This window comes from Vicia villosa, linkage group LG6, assembly GCF_029867415.1.
Source record: "Vicia villosa cultivar HV-30 ecotype Madison, WI linkage group LG6, Vvil1.0, whole genome shotgun sequence".
In the NCBI taxonomy this organism is placed as follows: domain Eukaryota; kingdom Viridiplantae; phylum Streptophyta; class Magnoliopsida; order Fabales; family Fabaceae; genus Vicia; species Vicia villosa.
Window position 1 is genome coordinate 106813037 of NC_081185.1, and position 21648 is coordinate 106834684.

At 32.2% G+C, this 21648-nt stretch overlaps 1 protein-coding gene and 1 long non-coding RNA gene across 2 annotated transcripts; one reads left to right on the plus strand and one right to left on the minus strand.

Moving 5' to 3' along the window:
- The first annotated feature begins 217 nt into the window (after nucleotides 1–217).
- Nucleotides 218–5849, plus strand: LOC131609500 (uncharacterized). Its single transcript, XM_058881206.1, has 7 exons — nucleotides 218–633; nucleotides 1786–1936; nucleotides 2020–2145; nucleotides 2242–2322; nucleotides 4540–4732; nucleotides 4823–5093; nucleotides 5185–5849. Exons 1-7 carry the CDS (start codon nucleotides 270–272, stop codon nucleotides 5427–5429), a joined length of 1431 nt encoding a protein of 476 aa, XP_058737189.1. The 5' UTR covers nucleotides 218–269; the 3' UTR covers nucleotides 5430–5849.
- An 11623-nt stretch (nucleotides 5850–17472) lies between these two features.
- LOC131612048 (uncharacterized) lies at nucleotides 17473–18572 on the minus strand. The gene is made up of 3 exons (XR_009287274.1): nucleotides 18195–18572; nucleotides 18045–18116; nucleotides 17473–17822 (listed from the first exon to the last, which is right to left on the minus strand). It is a non-coding gene; the product is annotated as an uncharacterized LOC131612048 (long non-coding RNA).
- Nucleotides 18573–21648: the final 3076 nt, after the last annotated feature.

Genomic DNA, 21648 nt, shown 5'->3' on the forward strand with positions numbered 1-21648 from the left:
ATATTTTGCATTTAACTCTAAAATCCGATTAAGAAAAACTTGTTTAATATTATAAAAAACTCATTTTTTTAATTTAGAATACATCTCCATTAAACTCAGAATAAAATTATCAAGAAAAAACAATATTTTATTTTATTCTTGACTCAAGAAAAAAAAAAATCTTTTTTATAAGAAAAGCAAAAGGGTCCAATGAAGAGTGAAAAGTATATATATAAAAACAAATAGCTTACAATTAGCAACAAAAGCAAAAAATCGGTGTAAGTAATGAGATGAGACTGAGAATGGACGAAAGAAGGCATGGAGGGTGCAGACGGCGCATAGTAGCAACCAAAAGCGACACTACCAACGGTGACAAAAACCCCAACATCAACACCAACAGCGTCATCAAGAAGCTTCAATCCCGCGAGGTTTCTTCCAAACCTCACCGTGCTTTTGTTGCTGCTACTGCTCCACATAGGTTCCAGAACATGCGTTTGACTCATCAGTTTGATACTCATGACTCCAAAGACCGGTCTTCTCCTAAGCCTTTCTTGCCGTTCTTGATGAAGAGGACTAAGATTGTGGAGATCGTTGCTGCTAAGAATGTTGTGTTTGGTTTGGCTCATTCTGGGCTTTGTGCCGCTTTTAGTAGAGGCGAGTTTCCTTTTTTGCCCTTTTGGTTTTTTTTTTTGTTGGGGATTTTCATGATGGTAGAAACACTAGGACTATTAATCTTATGCTTGTATTGTATGTATGATTTGCTATTACTCATTTACCATATATGAGGATTTTTGATTTTATTATTTAGGCTTAATAATTCTAGGTTATCGAATTTGGATTCGATTCTCTGTAGTCGGTGGCGGCGTGGATATCGATTTTTGGATGGGGTGGATATCGGTTTTTAGATGATGTGGGTATTGATTTTTAGATGAAGGTTATCCGGTTAGTATAGCTATATGTATTTTATAGCTGATTTGGTGAAGTCGAAATACTACCAAGCTGATTTTGTTGTTTGATCTTCGCAAAATTCCTTGACTGAAAAATTTTCTTGTAGGGAATTTGGATATGTTGTTGTTCATGGTCTACATATTAGTCATTGCCATTTGCATAGAAACTAGTGTTGTTAAATATTGGTCATGGTGGATATTGTTAGTTGGTTTAATGTTAATGTTCTCCGCCATGGCCAAATATGTACTGGATGGAGGTGCCATATATCGGGCATTATTGTGGGATTTTGGCTCTCTGTCTTCTGTCATCGATAACACTGATGGAAACTATGATTTGTTTATCTTTTTGTTTTTGTATATGAATTGCAATGATTTGTTTATCTTTTTCTTTTTGTATATGAATTGCAATTGCTCATTATGGTAAAAGTTGATCCATGTAGCCGACCCCACTTAGTGAGATAAGATTTGGTTGTTGATGTTGTTGTTGTTGTTGTTGTTGTTGTTGTTGTAATGTCATGTGCCAGTGCTGTGTTAGTGTGGACACCGGACACATCTTCAATCATAAGTGTCATGCTTAAGACTCATTTGTATAGAAATTATGACTTTCGATTCCATTCCCATATGTTGATCATTGTCTTAGCCATGTTTCTAGGGAATCCATGCCTTTTGATTTTTTATATATGAATTGTCATTGCTTATTACTAGTTTATTAGTCCTTATCAAATCAAATTTGTATGCAAATTATTTACTTTTATGTCGTGTATGGTTTATCATTTATTTTAAATTTGGTTCACCAAGAATGGTTGAAATCTCGCATTCCTAACAAGAACTTAATCATTGGTGTGTTTTATCCATTCAGAAACAAATGAGAGGATTTGCTTTATGAATGTTAGCCCTGACGAAGTCATCCGCAGTCTCTTCTACAACAAGAACAACGAATCACTTATTACAGTGTCTGTTTATGCTTCTGAGAATTTCAGTTCTCTGAAATGCAGATCTACAAGGATTGAGTGCGTGCATTTTGTGGCTGCACATTCATATTTTTCCTTTCTCTGTGTATGTTACTTATGTATTTATTCATTTCTGTTCCTAGATACATAAAGAGGGCTGAGCCAGATGCTGGTTTTCCTCTTTTCCAGTCCGAGTCTTTAAAGTGGCCTGGATTTGTGGAATTTGATGATGTTAATGCTAAGGTTCTTACATACTCTGCGCAAGATAGGTACTTTCCTTCACTCTTCCTCTTTCAATTCCACTTCTACCATACATGTTTTCCAACTGTTATTCTATCTTACTCGCTTTTGTCCAATGGTAACAGTATATACAAGATCTTTGACCTTAAAAACTACACTATGCTATACTCAATTTCAGATAGGAATGTTCAAGAGATCAAGATCAGGTACTTTCTCTTTTTTGGATTAACTTTCAGCTTCACAGTTCCAGTATCTGCAGAAACCTCATTTTAATAAATAAATTATTTTAAGTTGTGAGCATAATCATTCCGTACTCTGCATTGCACCTGCACACACATCACATCGAAAAAGAAATTCTTCGAGAAGTTGAGGTGCTGCTTGAGTAGGTCATGGATGGATTTCCGATTAGTGAATGTGACAAAAGGTTTTTCATGTTAAATGATTTTGAGCAGGTTTTGTTGAGAAAGAAAACTGGCTGGAGACAAAAGACTCTGGGAAATAGGCTAAGGTTGAGAATTGGTTATGCATACATTTTGTGCATTCAATAGTTATACTACTATTTTTCTCGTTCCAATTTTTTTCTCTCTCTTTCTTTTGTACCAAATGACATCATAATACTTCTATTTCTTACATATTTCTCGCCGTTTTCTCTTTTCTCACTTGCTTCCTCATCCATTCTCTCTTCTTACATCATTCTCTCAACCAATCAAAGCCTAAGGATTTGTTTAATGAGAAAATTTATCTAGACTTCTCTTTGAAATTTTAGTGGACTAAAACTTTGGAAAAGGCTTCTTTCCTTGAAAAACCATTTGAAGAAGAGGAAATACCGCTGAATGTTTGGGGTATGTGTATATATAAGGAGTTAAGGTAAAAAAATCTTGTGCATTATTAGAATTTTAAGAAACCTTGTGATAGGGTCTGCTGGGGTTTGATTGATTAGCTTTTAAAAGGGGTTACTATTAGAAGTTGCATTTCAGGATTTATTGTGCGGCACCAATTCGTAGTTTTCAATGGAGTGCCAAAACTTGATTTCATAATTGTAGATTTGATGGGTAAAGGAGATTCTTTATCTCAGGTTTTGTGGCTGGACGTCCTTAGTTGTCTTATTTCTAGAGTAATAGCAATTAGCAAGCAGGTCTATTAGAGCATCCATGATGACCTCATAAGGACTTGCAGTCTCGCATTTGTGGTTTGATCATGGCACCAATATGATGTGGATTATGTTGTAATTAAGATTTTTATGCTTTCCTCTGGGTTTATTGTTAATATGTTCAAAAGTAGTAGGAACTGTATTAGTTAATGAGTTGGGAGGTCTGTAGTTGCTTTAAGAAGGAAGAAGGATTTAGTTTGGAAGTTGACAATATGGTCCTTAAGAACATTCCTCCAGCAGATAACTAGCTTTGATATTTTCCTTGGAACCTCATTTCCTTTAGCACCGGACTGTTAAATAGCAAAATTTGAATAAACCGCTATTTTCTGTTATCCTCAATTGACAACTCTAGCACTGCTTTAGCATTAGGTTCTTAGGACTAAGTATCTGTTGACCTAAATGGGGGGATGCAAATAAAGAACCCAAGCTTCTCATTTAGTTTATGGAAACTTATCTCACATCTTATACTACTGCAGTGCTTAGTCACTGCTTTCCTAAAATATAGACAGTGGTTCTCATTTAATCTTTTGGAAGATTTTCTTCTTTGGTTTTTGCTCAACTTTATCACATGAATCCCCCATTTGCCCTTAAAATCTAAAACATTGTAGGGGTATTTTTGAGTTTTGCACGTGAACTCTTGGGTATCCAGGATTGACTACATACAATTTTTTGTAATTCCCAACTCTCTCAATGAGTTTATTATCATCTAGATCTTGTGTCTCTTGGTCTCTTGATCCTTCTAGGCTGTCTTCTTGATCCTTGAAAAACAATTCTTGTGTTTGGATGTAATTGTTTAATAGAGTTGATATCAATGAGCTGCTATACGTTTGTGGGCATTGGGCAACACAACACTCCTGATGTGTGTTATGTTTGGTCATAACATAGGATCCTTCTATAATTTTTTTTATCCAATTAACTTGTTTAGCATTTTTGAAGAAGTGGGCCGTAGGTCCTTGGACCAATTTTTTGTTAACTACTGTAACTGATTTTAACTGAACCAAAAAGCTATTTTAGTAGCAATTTGTGATCCATGTTACACTTGGGTGCATTTGGTTGGAGCTTGATGCTCTCATCTTTAAGAAGAAGATTTGGTTTATACTTATGTAAAACACGTGTTCTTTACATGGAGATTTATTTTCTTCTATCTGTTGTTTTGTATTTTATTGAGTAGAATCTCTTATCTTCAATTGCATTTGAAATCTTCTTTTTTTCTGTTTTCATTGCTTTCTTCTTTTGTTACTTGAGCTCTTCTCAAATACATGTTTTGTTGCAGTCCTGGCATCATGTTATTAATACTCAATAGAGCAAGTGGTCACATTCCACTCAAGATTATATCGATTGAGGACGGCACAGTTCTCAAAGCATTCAATCATCTACTTCATCGGAATAAAAAGGTGGACTTCATAGAGCAATTCAATGAAAAGCTTCTAGTCAAGCAGGAAAATGAGAACCTTCAGATTCTTGATGTAAGGCTTCATTATCTTTTTTTTTTTTCCTAATGTCTCTTTCAAAATGATTTTCAAGTTTGTTTGTGTAATATTTTTTATTTTTTGTAGGTACGAAGTTCTGAGCTGATGGAGGTAAATAAAACTCAGTTCATGACTCCATCAGCATTTATCTTTTTATACGAGAATCAGTTATTCCTCACTTTCAGAAATCGAACAGTTTCTGTTTGGAACTTCCGCGGTGAACTTGTTACATCATTCGAGGATCATCTGTTATGGCATCCAGACTGCAACACAAACAACATATACATAACAAGTGATCAGGACCTAATTATCTCTTACTGCAAGGCTGACTCTGAAGATCAATGGATGGAACCCAATGGTGATTGTCGAGATTTCATTAATATTTGATTTCTTAATGCAGTAATCATAAATAGCTTTTAATTTTCATTGTAATTTATTTCTTGATGCAGCTGGTTCCATCAATGTGAGCCACATCTTGACGGGGAAATGTGTGGCCAAAATTAATGCTGCGAATTGCAGCACGAAGGTGGACGATTGCAATAATACTTGCAGCTGCAAACACACTGATTCATCCCAAATAACAAGCTCAGTTGCAGAGGCTTTGGAGGACATAACTGCCCTATTTTATGATGAAGACCGGAATGAGATCTATACTGGTAACAGACATGGTCTTGTTCATGTATGGTCCAACTAATGAAGAAAAAGAAAAAAGATTTTTTTGTTTCTTCTCTGGCTTCATGGACCGAGGAAAAGAACCCTCATGCTCGGGTTTGTACCTTCGCTGATTGTGTAACTTCTGCAGTGGATCAATGTGTCTACTGACTAAACTACCTCCGCATTGTAAGATCATTTGTCATGGGATTGTCATCTAGAATCCTGAAGTTTGTTTAGTCAGTTATAGAGTGATTTTGTTGAGGGAAGTTTTTTAATCTTATGCATGCTTTTCTTTTGCTCTTAGGTCTTTTAGAGATTTGGATTTGTAGATAGTTTATGTATAGTGCTGCAGACTAGACATCATACTTGTATTATATTATTACTTGTGAAGTTATTTTGGGTGGAGATGTAATCTCCGATTCACCCTGTGGTTATGGTTAGTTCGTTGTTGTTCCCAAAATGAACCTAAATTCAGATTTACATGCCCCCCCAAGCATATTCCTGGAATAAATTCAGATTTCATGTTATTGTTTGGTCATTAACCCAACTACGATGGTAATAGAATTAAAGATTAGAGAAAATGCAAGACGGGGTCTAGAAAGAGCATACTTCCAACACGGTGATGGTGTAGAGAAAGAAATTTAGAAATTGGAGGGAGCAAACTTTATTGGAAGTAAAATATCCAACCTAGATGATTAATGTGGTGATGGTAAAGAAGGCTTCGGGAAACAAAAGTTTGCCTTAGACCATGTGCAATGGGTGTGTTTATTTAAACTCAACATGGCAAAATCATGTGCAATGGGTGTTTAGAGTAGTGTTGAGTGTGTGTTGGAGGAGAGAGATGTTGAGAAAACTCAACACAATGTACACTGACGCAGGGGCGCACGTGGCTGGGCTTGATTAGCTGGCCAGATTTTTATCCATTTAATACTTTGAACTCAATTAATTCGTTGCAAATTAATTTTTTTTAATTTTTTTTTTTAACAAAATTCATGATTTTTTTTCTCTATAAATAGAGACTTGGTTCATTTGATTTGGACACAGAAAAAAAAACAAGTTTTTCACTATCTTAATCTTATTATTATCTTTCTATTAGTGTTTATTTTGAAGTTAAGTGTCTTTTTTTTTTTAGTGAAATGGATCCCAATAATCATTTTAACACTCAAAATTCTGTGTTGTAGTTTAAATTAATTTAAGATGATTTGTATCGTATCCAATTATTTAAATAAATTTTGTTTTTATTACAAAAAATTAAAAAATAAATTATTAAGTATTTATTATTTTAATTTAATTTTAATCGATAATTGTAATTTTATGTAATCATAAAAAGAAAAATAAAATTTAAATAAGAATATGAAAATAAAAAGTGGTGGGGTAGGGTGTTGAGTGAAAAACCATTGGAGAGGGTAAAAGTTAAATGGGTGTTGAGTTATTAGGTGGAAGAAAGAAAAAATGATGTGAAGTGTTGAGAGTTAAAAAAGTGGGTGTTGAGTGTTGAAACCATTGTACATAGTCTTAGGGACGCCTATTCACTACCTAGAATATATTAGTTGGATGACATTGCATCACATTGTGGCCTCATCGGTTTTATGGATACTTATTCGAGCTATAATCAAATTTTCTGCACCTAAAACATGAGGATAAAACTTTTACTATGAAGTTATGCAGTGTGGTTTAACAATATGGGATTCACCTATTATCGGTTGATGTATAAAGTTTTCAAAAGTGAGATAGGCAAAAAAATCGAGGTGTATGTACACAATATGATGGTAAAATAGGTCGAAGACGATAAACACTAAAAAAGCCTTAGTAAGGTGTTCAACCTATTGAGGAAGTATGATATTTAGTTGAACATTGAAAAATATTCATTCAGGGTGAAGTCTGATTTTTTTTTTTTTTAGGTTTCTTGCTAACTAGGAGATAAATAGAGGTTAATCCAAAAAGTGTGCAACCAATATGGAAATGAAAAGTCAAACCAGTAAAAATGAGGTGCATAAGCTAGCATGACGAGTTGCTTCACTTACAAGATTTTTGTTATGTTCCCAAAAAAATAAAGGGTTAATACCACTTTTCACCCCTGTAGTATATGCAAAAATCGCTTTATCCCATTGGTAATTTTTTTTTTAGTTTTTCCCTGTAAAGGAGGATAAAATGGTGAACTTAACTTATTTCTTCATCATGGTGAACTACTAAGTTTACCATTAATTTAATAATAAATAAATTTAATGGTTGTGATTGATTATAAGCAACCTACCATACAAGTAATATCTAAAAAATCAAATATTTACATTTATATCCTATAATATATTTTTAACTAGACTCTAATAATTATCACAAATTACAATTAAAGCTATAACTTTATTAATTAAAATTTTATATATAAATAAAATGTAATATTTTTAAATAAAATATATATAAATAATAGTGGAAACTAGGAAATATGCGGCAAGTGTTGTTAATATTGGACCATTTCACTCCTTCAATGGAATTCTTCTATTTCTTATTATATAATTTCTTTTTAATTAATTAAAAATATTAAAAAAATTTCTACACAGAAGACCTTGTTTTCTAATATTACTTTCCTCCTCAACTCCATTTTCTTATTTTTTTCGTTTTTTATTTAATTATTTAATTATATATTATATATGTAATTAATAATAATCATCTAAAGTATGATTGTGATATTCAAATATTTAATGTACCATCTTCTAATATTTTTTTTAACTTTTTAATGTTTTTTGTGTTATGTAAGGCAACTGTATTTTAATGTATTTTATTTTACATTTTTTAAATTTTTATTTACTTAATTTTATTAATTATTTCATAATTCATAAATAAAATATTTATTTAGACCACTAAGTGATTATATTTTTGGGTGTTTATTTAAAAATTATAAAGTAATTAATGTAATATGTTAGTCTTATTGAAGAAAACTTGTTTAACTTACAATAGTAGGTAACTTTTAGTTCACCGTGATGGACCAATAAATATGATTCATCATGTTAACCTTCACCTACTTTTTTGTTTGGATTACCCCTCTAAGCGTGCAAATTTAACACCAAATCTAGGAGGGAAAATCAAACAAAAAATGTTACAGGAGGATAAATTTTAAACTTAGGGGACAAAAGACATAGTATTTTTATATTTCAGGGGTGTTTGAAAAAAAAATTTACAGAGGAGAAAAGCGAATTTCGCCTATATTACATGGGGTTTTTATATATTTAACCCTTTTTAATTTTTTATTTATTAAATTAAAAATTAATTTAATTTATAAAAAATAATTTCATAATTTGAATATAATATATATCATATGATGCAATTGATAAGTATGTATAATACATACAATAATAAATTACTGATATTATTTTTTCTTTTAACAGTATATACCATGTAAATGATAGGCTAAAATTTCGGCATTAAAAGAAGAAGAAAATTGATTATTACCAACAGACTATTAACAATACTAAAGAAACTAGGAACAAACCCGTGTATACGCACGAGTTCTGGTCTGTTAAGCGCATTTGTTTACATAATATATATTTTAAATAGAAGAATAAAAAAATATATTTAGATCAATAATTAATTTTTTTCGTATATTAAAATATTTAAATCAATAATAAATTTTTTTCCCGTATACTATTTTTGGATAAAAAATATTTGGATTATAAAATTCTTTTTCGTATATAAAAATATTCAGATCAATAATATATTTTTCCCTGTATGCAAATATTATTTTTGTTTAGGTATAAAAATATTTAGATCAATAATAGATTTTTTTCCCGTATATCATTTTTGAATCAATTTTTTTAATCATAAAGACCATTTTTTGTATATAAAAATATTCAGATTAATAATACATTTTACACATATTATTTATGTTTAGGTATCATTTACAAAAATAACTGGATCAATACTAAATTTTCGTATATAAAAATATTTAGATCAGTAATAGATTTTTTTCCGTATACCATTTTTTAATCACAAATACAATAAAATAATTAATTTAATATAAAATAAAATTCAGATCAAAGAGAAGACATCAATTTTTTCGTTCCCGTTATTATTAATTAAATGTATTATTATGAAAATACAATAAAATAATTTATTTTTATATAAAATAAATTTTATCAATTATATTTTAAGCTTAAAATTTATATAATAAAATAAAATTCATTTCTTAGAATACACTTTAAAATGTACCGGAATAAAATTCATCAATTATAATCCCGATATATTAATTTTATTCTAATATTCGTGGGAGTAAAATATAATACATTAAAAATTACTTATCAAAACAAAATCAATTATGTTTGAAACATATAATAAAAAAACTACAACAAACTTATATTAAAAAATTAAAAAATAAACTAATAATAAATTAATTTATTACATCATATTAATTACAATAATAAGTTAAAATAACCATATATAATATTGGTTTGCTTAATATAATTCATTACCATTATTGATTTGTTTAGAGAGTGGACAACTAAAATTTGTAAGTGGAATGATTATTCATGAAATGAACTAAGAGTGTGTTTGGATGAGATAATTAGAAATTTTAAAGAAATTTAAAATTCAAAGTAATTCAAATGATTCAATTGAAATCCATTCATTTTAAATTATTTTGTTTGGATGAAGTATTAAGGTAATGCATTGTTAGATTTTTGGGGTCATTTTTTATAACATATAATTTTTTTATCAAATTAAAAAATTGAAAAGTAGAGACCAAATTGTAATTTTCAAAATTTTGAAGGACCAAATTGTAAATATTAAAAATTATTAAGGACCAATTTGCAATTTTTTTTAAAAAATTAAGGTGAATTTTGTAATTTTGGAAAATATGAAAACCAATTTGCAAAATTTGAAGAAATAATAGTAACAAATACATTTTATGGAGTATGAAGGAATTTCAAATTCTTTGGTTTTTGGTGTCATTTCAAAATGATTAAATTTAACTTAGATAAAATACTCCATAAATTTCCATCATTTTAACAATTCTTCATTTTTATATCCAAACAATAAATTTTGTGCAAATCATTTTAAATTTCTACAAAACATTACATTACCTAATTAAAATCCTTCATCCAAACACACTCTATATGTTTATACATGTTAAATATGTTATAAATATAGTCAACATGATAGCCTATGAAGAAAGTCACAAATTCACGTGTGTGAAAAAGAGGGCGAATGAATATATTTATATGTGTACAACTGCATAAAAAGGATTTTCTCATAGACTCATCATCAAACACATGGTGACTGACAGTAAAACAAGGATGCAAAATCCTTTTTCAAAGTTTGTCAAAGTTTGATCCAAAATCCTTTTTCAAACAGGCAGCTTCTCGAAACAACAAAACCTTCTTCCAGGTCTCTTCATTATTGTAGGACTTCCAAAGATCTCTCTATTAAGTAACACCAGACGTATCCAATATTAAGAAATCATCATTGTCATCATTATCACACCTCTTGCTTCCATCTGACAATCCGGGCATGTCATTAACTACATCGGAAACATCCACTGCTTTTACTTTACCCTCATCAAACTTTTCCATTATTTCCACATCATCATTTTGTTTGCCCGACTTTCCAATACTAATATGATTCGTCCTACTATCCTGCATCGTTTTGAGGCTGCAACTGGATCAACGGGTGTTGTGGCTGTTTCTGTCGTGATACTCGAAGCCATCGATATAACGTGAGAAGATACAGAGCACTTCGCCTGAAGCAAAACACATAACCCGGATTACTACTAAATTCATAAACCAGAATATGAAAAACCTAGAATCTCAATTGACACTATTAAAGTTAAACCCTACACATCCTAAAATTAAACAAAATCATGGCTCATTCTTGACATAACATAAACCCTAAAATAGAGATTTTACATCCTAAACATTCAGAATCAACCCACATAAATGTAGCTCTCAAATTTTAGTAAACCAGTGTTTTAGAAAACTAGTTAACTTTAAGTGAAGAAGAAGTTATGATTTTTCAAGGAAAACACAAAATCTGCCATTCATCATATTAAGCGAATTATAAAAGGTGTAATCTCTGCACTAACCTTTGAGTTGTCCCAAAACTTTCCAGGTTCAAGATCCATACCTCAAGTCCCATTTTTCCCAAGGTCCAATTCTGCACACTAATCTCACATCAGAAAGACACAATATAAATAAACAATTTTAAATAGGTATTAAATCTCAACATGATACCTTGTTATGTCCCCATGTATAGCAACGCCCTTCAACATCCAATGCTAAATAAGTAGCAGGCTTGACATGTCCCTTTTCTACAGTTGAGGACATGAAATAAGAGGAAACATTATGCATATTGCAGAATGATTAAAAAGAGAAACTTTATATAAAATTGTCCTTCCCATATTGCAGAATGATTAAAAATTATTAAGGTTGGTCTATCATGCTAGTAGTAACTTTATATAGCAAGGACAAGTGGTTCATCATAGCTACTGAATTTACAGTGTCAGGTTAACATCAGTTGTCAAATTCATGTAGCATGCATAAGCTTTATATTAGCCTTGGTGATAAAACTTCATTGCTGCCAATTGATACTTTAATCCTAAATCTTCATTGATGTCAATTGATACTTTAATGTCAAGCTCATTCGTGGATACACGTCTTATTGTAGCTACACTATTCTTCTTGGAGGAAACTGTTGAATTTGTCGCAATCGTCAAATAATCCTCAGAGTAGCATGGAAATACCATGTCATGGCCTCCTTATAACAAAGTAGTTCTTCGTCGTCCACTTCAAAGTATTTGTGAGTAAGTAATTCAAACAAAGGTAGTATGGAAGTAAAACAAGCCAAGGTACGTCTTTAGAAAAAGTCATTTTCAATGTTAACTTAGTTAAATGTTAAATAAATAGCTCATTAACATGTGTGATACAACACTTACAAAATCGTCAATTTCTCTGTCAGTGAAAACATCCAATTGCTCATCCAACGAAAACACAGAAATTTCATTTTCAGAATAAAGAAAACAAATAGGAAATATTTTCAAAATTATGGGGTCATTGGTATAGCTACATCATTTTCACAAAGTAGGTCAACAGCTAAGACACGATGTATCAATGAGGATTCCACAAAACACAAATACCAATTCTACAACTTTCTGAAGCAACCAACTATGCATCCTATTCTACACTGTCTCTACTATGCTACTTTGTGTTGAATGCAGTATAGGGCAAGCAACAAAAGAAAGATTTGGAAATATTGATCCGGGATTTATCGTCCACAGAGATGGTGAGAATGCCATTCAACAGTTTCTATGGTTTTGAGCTCGGGTTTGAATAACAAAAGTATAAGAACGGAAAAGTAAAATATGAACATAGAAAGAATTCATTCTTTGGAAAGATAAGACTTATCAAGCTTTGCATATGATCTACTTCTTACCAACGTAAACTTGTCGACCAGTTATACTCAACCTACGATACTCATCTATGTTATCACGTATCTCTCACATAAGCGTCCATCTCTGGAGCACAAACGAGATCATCTCACAACTAAGGTTATCTCTAACGCAAAGTCGCAAGAACATCCGTATTCTCGCGTCGGCGATCTCTCGCGCGCCACTCAAACACGAAAGCATTAAGAACGGATACCCACAGTGATTGTTAGCTCTAAATCTATCTCTAGAGTTCAGAAACTAACAGATAATCATCCTAGATAAGGATTCAAGAAGTTTATCTCTAAAGCAACCCAAATCCCGAGCACAAAGCAAAAATCTAAGACAACAATCAACATAGATTTGTAAAGCAAGTTTTATATAACGTCATGATCAACAAATATACATGAGTTCAAAGTAAATACATACACAAAACCCAACCAAAGAGAAATACACAAAGAAGAAGAGAAATGAACCGAAAATCTCCCGGTTTGTCAGCTCCGTTCGACGCTCAATCCACCCCCGATCATCCAAATGCAGCCTCCGAAGTTGTTTTCTAACCTAATCTAACCTAGAAATGAAAGTTGATGGAGTTGGGAACAAATACCCCAACCCATAACCTAAAAATTGTGTTTTTGACCCCTTTTAACGAGCTGAAGTTCTGCTATTTCCGCTTAGCGGCCAATTTCCGCTTAGCGGCTGACAGAAAAAATGAAATCTTGTTTTCGCCATAACTTGAGAACCGTAACTCCGAATTGCGCCCGGTTCGAAGCGTTGGAAAGCTTATTCAATGCTCTATCTAATAATGAATGAATGGAAACCAAATTGATGATTTTTATCATCCTCATTTTGAGCCTATAGAAGTCCGCTTGACGGTGGCTAAGCGGGCTTGCACCAAAACTGCGAAATCGAAGCAGTGCCTTTGACACTTTATTCCTCAAGGCTCCAATAAGCATGAATACCTATAAAAATAAAGGAAAAACTATCAAATGGTATAAAAGTATATGAAAATATAACTATTCACAAAATATACGTATTTATACACAAAACGGGGAATTATTCAAATGGTATTAACAAAAGTATCGATAAGTGCCACTATTTACATACACAAAATAAGTACATTTTGGCACTTATCAAACTCTCCCCAACTTGAAACTTTGTTTGTCCTCAAACAATGTCAAATAAATCAAAGAATTGAAAGTAATAAACCAAAGAATTGTGAATCAACAAGTTTAGAAAAACCAAAAACAAATGTATGGCTCACACAAAAACGTATAAACAAAGTAAGTACTTACCACTATCCTACAACAACAACATGTAAACGAAATGAATCCTAAGCACAAAAAGCATACAAAACATTCTAACACAATACATGCTCACATCATGAATCACACCTAGCAAAAATTCATCAATGGATGAAGAACACACAAAGGTGAAGGACTTTTAACACTCATCCAACAATCTTGCAAACAAAAGATTAAATTATGTATTCATCTAAAAATCACATTGAAGATACAAAAGCAAGAATCACAAGGGCTTTTCAAGGTTGTAATGTGGCTTGGTTAACAAACAAGGGATATGTCCTAAGGCTAATCGAAACAAAAACTTGCCTAAACCTAAGGGAGTGATCAATCCACAAAGTTCCAAGCAATGAAATCTCGATTAAACTTACTCCTTAACCACAAGTTTCTCAAATCAATCACCATACTTATTAGCACAATTATTCGCTTCTCTTTTCTTTTTGTTTTTCAAAACTTTTTCACATTTTTTCTTTCTTTTTCTTTTCCTTCCTTTTCAATTTTTTTTTCTTTTTCTTTCTTTTCAACCTCATAGCAACAACCAAATAAGTAGAAACCATTTTCTCCCCAACTTGAATTCAACGACATCATCATGTGAATACTCCCTACTTCTAAGGCAAGGTAAAAATTTAAACAAAAAATCATGGTTGAGGGTTCAAGAAAACAAAGAATCAACCATCCATGCAAAAATGAGAACTAAACACTCAAAGATAAGCATTTAGCAAAAACAACATGGACATTGACAAAAAGGCTCAAAAGGGTTAACAAATGATCACACACTCACAAGGTGAATTGACTATTTGGTTTTGGTGGTTGTGCTCAAAATGAAACAAAATGCCTTGATCCTTTTCATGCTTTCATAAAATCAACATAAACAAAAGATTAAGCATAATAAAATCCAGTTAAAACAAAGATTGTGGCCTCCAGCATATGTGAACAGTGGAAAGCTTCCTCACATTTATGGTTTGGGAACTAAAGTGATTCAATCAACAAGCAAGTAATGCAAAAGAATGAATGGTATGGTAATTGTACAAACGAAAAGTTTCCTAAACATGTTATGCTATAGAAAGCGATAAATGAGTACCTTGAATGATACAACTTCAAAAACAATGTCCTACCATACATTTGCAAGTTGAAACACTCAAGCTTTGGAAAATCACCTCAAAAATCTTTGAATTACCGACAAAATTCGAGTACGAACAACCACAAAAGAATTAGAAAAACAAAACTACTATACACTACTAATTAGCCTTGGTGAGAGTGGGAAAAAGGAGTGAACCAAGTGGAATAGGAACCCCACTGGTACAAAGCAGAAAAACAAAATTCTGCTATGCTCGCTTAGCAGAGCTGAGCTCGCTTAGCGGGCACATCAGAACTCAGAAAAATCAGAATTGCACCAGCTGTTCCAATCACACACCACTTCACCTAAATTCCTCTTAAACAAAAATATAAACAACATTTACAACCGTTGGGGTGCCTCCCAACAAGCGCTTGTTTTACGTCGTTAGCTCGACGCCTTTATTGTTTCGGTGTTTGGAAAGTAGCTTCCTCCCATCATGTCATGGTGACGTCTCACCGTACAAGCCTAAAGAAAGTGTCCTAACCAACCACTCAACAAACGTTACGGGTACAAATATATACAATGATTAAACGAACATAAAGGAAAACACAAGTATACAAATATGTACATGAACAAACACATATATACAAACATGAAACACATTTAACTATTAACATACACAAAGAGAAAAGTTAGTGAATGTTGGATTCACAAGTTGAAAAGTGAAGATTTGCTATTAAAGAGCTCATCCGAGATCAACATGTTTCACCAACATTCACCAATAAAAGTATACTTATATGTAACATATATAAGAAACTATATGGTGAACATAAACAAGTAAACATGTACAAGTAAATATATACACTTGAAACTATACAATATATACGTTATATACAAAGCTCAAAACCACGAAAACTATTGCGATGCAATTCACAACCATCCCCGACAACGGCGCCATTTTGTTGAATGCAGTATAGGGCAAGCAACAAAAGAAAGATTTGGAAATATTGATCCGGGATTTATCGTCCACAGAGATGGTGAGAATGCCATTCAACAGTTTCTATGGTTTTGAGCTCGGGTTTGAATAACAAAAGTATAAGAACGGAAAAGTAAAATATGAACATAGAAAGAATTCATTCTTTGGAAAGATAAGACTTATCAAGCTTTGCATATGATCTACTTCTTACCAACGTAAACTTGTCGACCAGTTATACTCAACCTACGATACTCATCTATGTTATCACGTATCTCTCACATAAGCGTCCATCTCTGGAGCACAAACGAGATCATCTCACAACTAAGGTTATCTCTAACGCAAAGTCGCAAGAACATCCGTATTCTCGCGTCGGCGATCTCTCGCGCGCCACTCAAACACGAAAGCATTAAGAACGGATACCCACAGTGATTGTTAGCTCTAAATCTATCTCTAGAGTTCAGAAACTAACAGATAATCATCCTAGATAAGGATTCAAGAAGTTTATCTCTAAAGCAACCCAAATCCCGAGCACAGAGCAAAAATCTAAGACAACAATCAACATAGATTTGTAAAGCAAGTTTTATATAACGTCATGATCAACAAATATACATGAGTTCAAAGTAAATACATACACAAAACCCAACCAAAGAGAAATACACAAAGAAGAAGAGAAATGAACCGAAAATCTCTCGGTTTGTCAGCTCCGTTCGACGCTCAATCCACCCCCGATCATCCAAATGCAGCCTCCGAAGTTGTTTTCTAACCTAATCTAACCTAGAAATGAAGGTTGATGGAGTTGGGAACAAATACCCCAACCCATAACCTAAAAATTGTGTTTTTGACCCCTTTTAACGAGCTGAAGTTCTGCTATTTCCGCTTAGCGGCCAATTTCCGCTTAGCGGCTGACAGAAAAAATGATATCTTGTTTTCGCCATAACTTGAGAACCGTAACTCCGAATTGCGCCCGGTTCGAAGCGTTGGAAAGCTTATTCAATGCTCTATCTAATAATGAATGAATGGAAACCAAATTGATGATTTTTATCATCCTCATTTTGAGCCTATAGAAGTCCGCTTGACGGTGGCTAAGCGGGCTTGCACCAAAACTGCGAAATCGAAGCAGTGCCTTTGACACTTTATTCCTCAAGGCTCCAATAAGCATGAATACCTATAAAAATAAAGGAAAAACTATCAAATGGTATAAAAGTATATGAAAATATAACTATTCACAAAATATACGTATTTATACACAAAACGGGGAATTATTCAAATGGTATTAACAAAAGTATCGATAAGTGCCACTATTTACATACACAAAATAAGTACATTTTGGCACTTATCACTTTGCGAATTGACGGTCAACATGGCTAACAAAACAATTGATAGTAAGGCGCTTGTTAAGAGAAGCTGCAGGAAACTACATTTAACCCTTGCGAAGTTAAGATATATATTAGATCACAAAAGGAACCATTTGTCAGCTGGCTGAAAGAAGAAAACATGAGAGTGATAGTTAAAAGTAGTGTAGCAGGCTTGGCGATAAGAAATGTTAACTACACAAGTGTCTTCATATTCTGCTGGTGACGTGCACACTTTCGTCAATGGACTGCTAATACAACGGAGCTAACATAAATATCCATTAGCCTAAATTTTAGTCATCCTGAGAGCACCGGAGTCTCCACTGGTTCCACGCCAATCAACTACATAAAGAAAAACAATGTTGAGAGTATATAAAACATGATTGACATGGTATATTATAGATAAGTTCACTTTTCAGTTAAATCATGTCCTAAGTATCCCCAAATATATTCAAACATAAATTTATAGAGGACATAAATTTATAGAGGAAAACCAACTTTTATATTGGAAATTTGCTCCTTGAGATATTTCCCAGTTTCTGTTATGGTTTCACCAGTACCTACCCCATAAATAAATGTGTCAACGTTCCCATCTATGCCTTTCCATATCTTTGGACATGTAGTTTCATAATGTATCTGCAAACGTTACAATAAATATTACTCAAAAAGTCAATAATCCATTATGGCAGTTATAGAACATATGAGTTTATATACCTTGGGATTAGCAGAGTATTCAAATTGCAGAAGTAAGTAGGCATTAGGTGTCTTAGCTAATATCTTTTCTGCTTCCAGAACAACTCATTTCATTCCCTTTGCAGGGTCTATCAAAACCAATTCAGCTCTAAAAGCTAACAGAATAATTCTTCTTTCAATACTCATTGAAGCAGACATCGTAATTATGAGCCTCTAAATTAGCGAGATTCATAGTTAACATACTAACCTCGAATTCTAAAGCACAATTCTGGTTTTTGTACTACAACTTGTTTTCTCTCGCACCATTCTGTTTTTTGTGGATCAGCATGAGAATAAGTAGCTCCATGTTCCATCATTTGTCCTTCCTACAAATTAAAACCAACATATATCAGTCAAATACATTACTCTTCCAAATTCCAAAGCCTTATCACACCCTGAATCAAATGCAATGAAATAAAAGAACTAAACCACCCTAAAGCCACATAAAAATAATGCTATAACCACTTGAATATATAGAGCTGCAAGCAAGAGAAAAACCATGACAAAAAAACACCGACGAAGCTAAGCTCCCAAGCTACTTCGAACCAAAGAGCACCAAACTGCAAAGTAGGAATAATGTGAACTAAATATAAAACAACACTGTCAGAATTCAAAACAAAAACTCAGAATTCATAAACACAAATTCATTTTTACAAAATGATTATTCAACAAAATGTTAACCTGTTAGAAAATCAAATAACAAAGTCAGAAATCAAAACAACAAAATGATTTTTCAAAACCCTAAATAGAAGAACAATATACATGGTTATTCAAAATCATAATTAGAAAAACCTAACAATAAAACCCTTAAAATAGAATCAAAACCACAAACTCTAAACTCTTGCAAACGAAAGTAGGAGAACAATGGTAGATCGAATCAAAACCACTGAACAACCTGGAATCTCGCCGAAATCAATATCACCGTCATTTTTTCACCAGTTGTGATGTGGATTTGATTTTACTTGGAAAATGAAGAAGAAGGTGGATTTTTGTTTCAGCTCCAACCACCATCACCCCACGAAAATGCAGATTTGCCACCGAAATGCAAAGAGATGATAGATTCAGAGAGAAGATGATGAAGAAAGTTGAAAGAATGAAGATGAAATGCAGGTAAGTTGGAGGTGGAGTTCAACAGTCACAAGAGAGAGAGAGAGAGAGAGAGAGAGAGAGGAATAGGAAGAGCCGGTTTTGATGAAAGAGAAAGAGGTGGCGTGAAAGAGCATTGGAAATGAGAGAGGAAGCGTGAGGGAGAAAGAGAAGTGAGAGAGTTTGTAGAAAATTATGATTTTGGGGAGGCGGGGGGGGGGGAGGGAAAGTTCAAAATTGTACTTTTTGGAGTTCAGTTTTGTCCTAATTGAACTATGTAGTAAGACCAATTGCAAGTTTGTACACATTTCAAAGCAATTATAATTGAGTTCCAACTAAAAGTACAAAATGGTTAGAAAAGTATTTTTTTTAGACACAAAATGCTTTTAAATTGATGAGGTGGAGGACAAAGACAAAAGGTTATTTAGGTGATTTTCATTACAGCTAATTTTCTTATATTATAGATGTTAAGATTAGACAAATTAGTAATAGACATCCTTCCATACAGAGTTGGAGGCAGACTCAGCCACAACCTCAATACATCACAACACCAGAAAATTAACTTACAACCAAATGATGAAAATATAAAACTAACCACTTCTTACTACAAGGTATAGTTTTTATTGTTCCACACACATCTTAAGTCTCTGGAAAATATAATTTCGCAAGTTATAATTAATTAAAATCATAACTATAAGTAGATTAGTTGATCAAATCCACCTTTAAGGAGTTTAAAAAGCAGAAAAAATTTGTCAAAAGAAAATGAACTAATGAAGGGTAGCATGAAAGGTCTTTCAAAATGATATTGGATTTTTCCCTCTAGATTTGGTGTTAAATTTGCACGCTTAAGGGGTGATCCAAACAAAAAAATATTACAGGGGGAAACTAAAAAAATAATATTATCAGGGTGGTAAAGCGAATTTCGCATATATTACAGGAGTGAAAAGTGGTATTAACCTTTTATTATATTATTATTATTATTATTAGTATTTTTTAATAGTGATAGTTGATTATATTATTATTTTTTAATAGTGTTAGTGAAATATTATATAATTATTATTAGTTATTAATGTAAAATTAATTTTAAAAAAATAGAATTAAAATTGATATTAGAATAACTATGAAAATGGCATGTGTCTAGGATTGATGTTAAATTAACTATCAACATGACATGTGTATAGGGTTGCTATCAACATGACATGTGTCTAGGAAGAACCCTATAAACAGCCTTGGAGTGCTTCTCTGAGGGACAATGCATAAATTGACTCACCAAGCTCACAGCAAATGCAATATCTGGTCTCGTATGAGCCAAATAAATCAGCTTTCCCACCAGCTTCTGATACTGATTCTTGTCCACAGGCTCAACACCATCTTCTTTTTCAAGTTTTTGATTCGGATCAATAGGAGTCGCCATTGGTTTACATCCTAGTAAACCGGTATCTTTCAAGAGATCGAGGACATATTTCTTTTGCGAGATAACTATACCTTTTGAGGATCTAGCCACCTCCAATCCTAGGAAATATTTGAGTTGTCCTAGATCCTTGACCTCAAACTGCTTGGATAAGAATTGCTTCAGCGACTCCAAAAAATTAATGAGAAAATCTTTTTGAAAGCTATATTATTTTTACTACGAAGAAATGCTGCTCATTTTTATTAAAATAAAAGCTATTAATAAAAAAATAAAGATTTTATATCAAAAGTAGATTTTACTTTTAAAAAAAAATATTAATACTACTTTTTATTAAAATTAATTGTAATGTAATATCTTATGACCTAACATTTTTCAATCAAAATTAAAAAGATTTATTAGTGAAAGCTATATTATTATTACTATGAAGAAATTTTGCTAATTTTTATTAAAATAAGAGCTATTAATAAAAAAAATAAAGATTTTATATCAAAAGTAGATTTTACTTTTAAAAAAAATATTAATATTATTTTTTATTAAAATTAGTTATAATGTAATATCTTATGACCTAATATTTTTCAATCAAAATTAAAAAGATTTATTAGTGTTAGTTTATTGTATTATTATTATTATTATTATTATTATTATTATTATTATTATTATTATTATTATTATTATTATTATTATTATTATTATTATTATTTTTAAGGGTTGAATATACTTCACCCCCTGCCAATATAGCGAGTTTCGGTTTGGCCCCCTTGAATGTTTTTTTTTACGAAGCGCCCCTTATAAAACCCAAAACCTGGATTTACCACATTTGCTGACTGGGCTTTGACTTTGGATGATGTGGTAAAAAGTTGTATAAATAATTAATTGAATTATATTTAACCACTAATACAAAATAGTTTCCACCACCACCACCACCACCTTCACCATAAC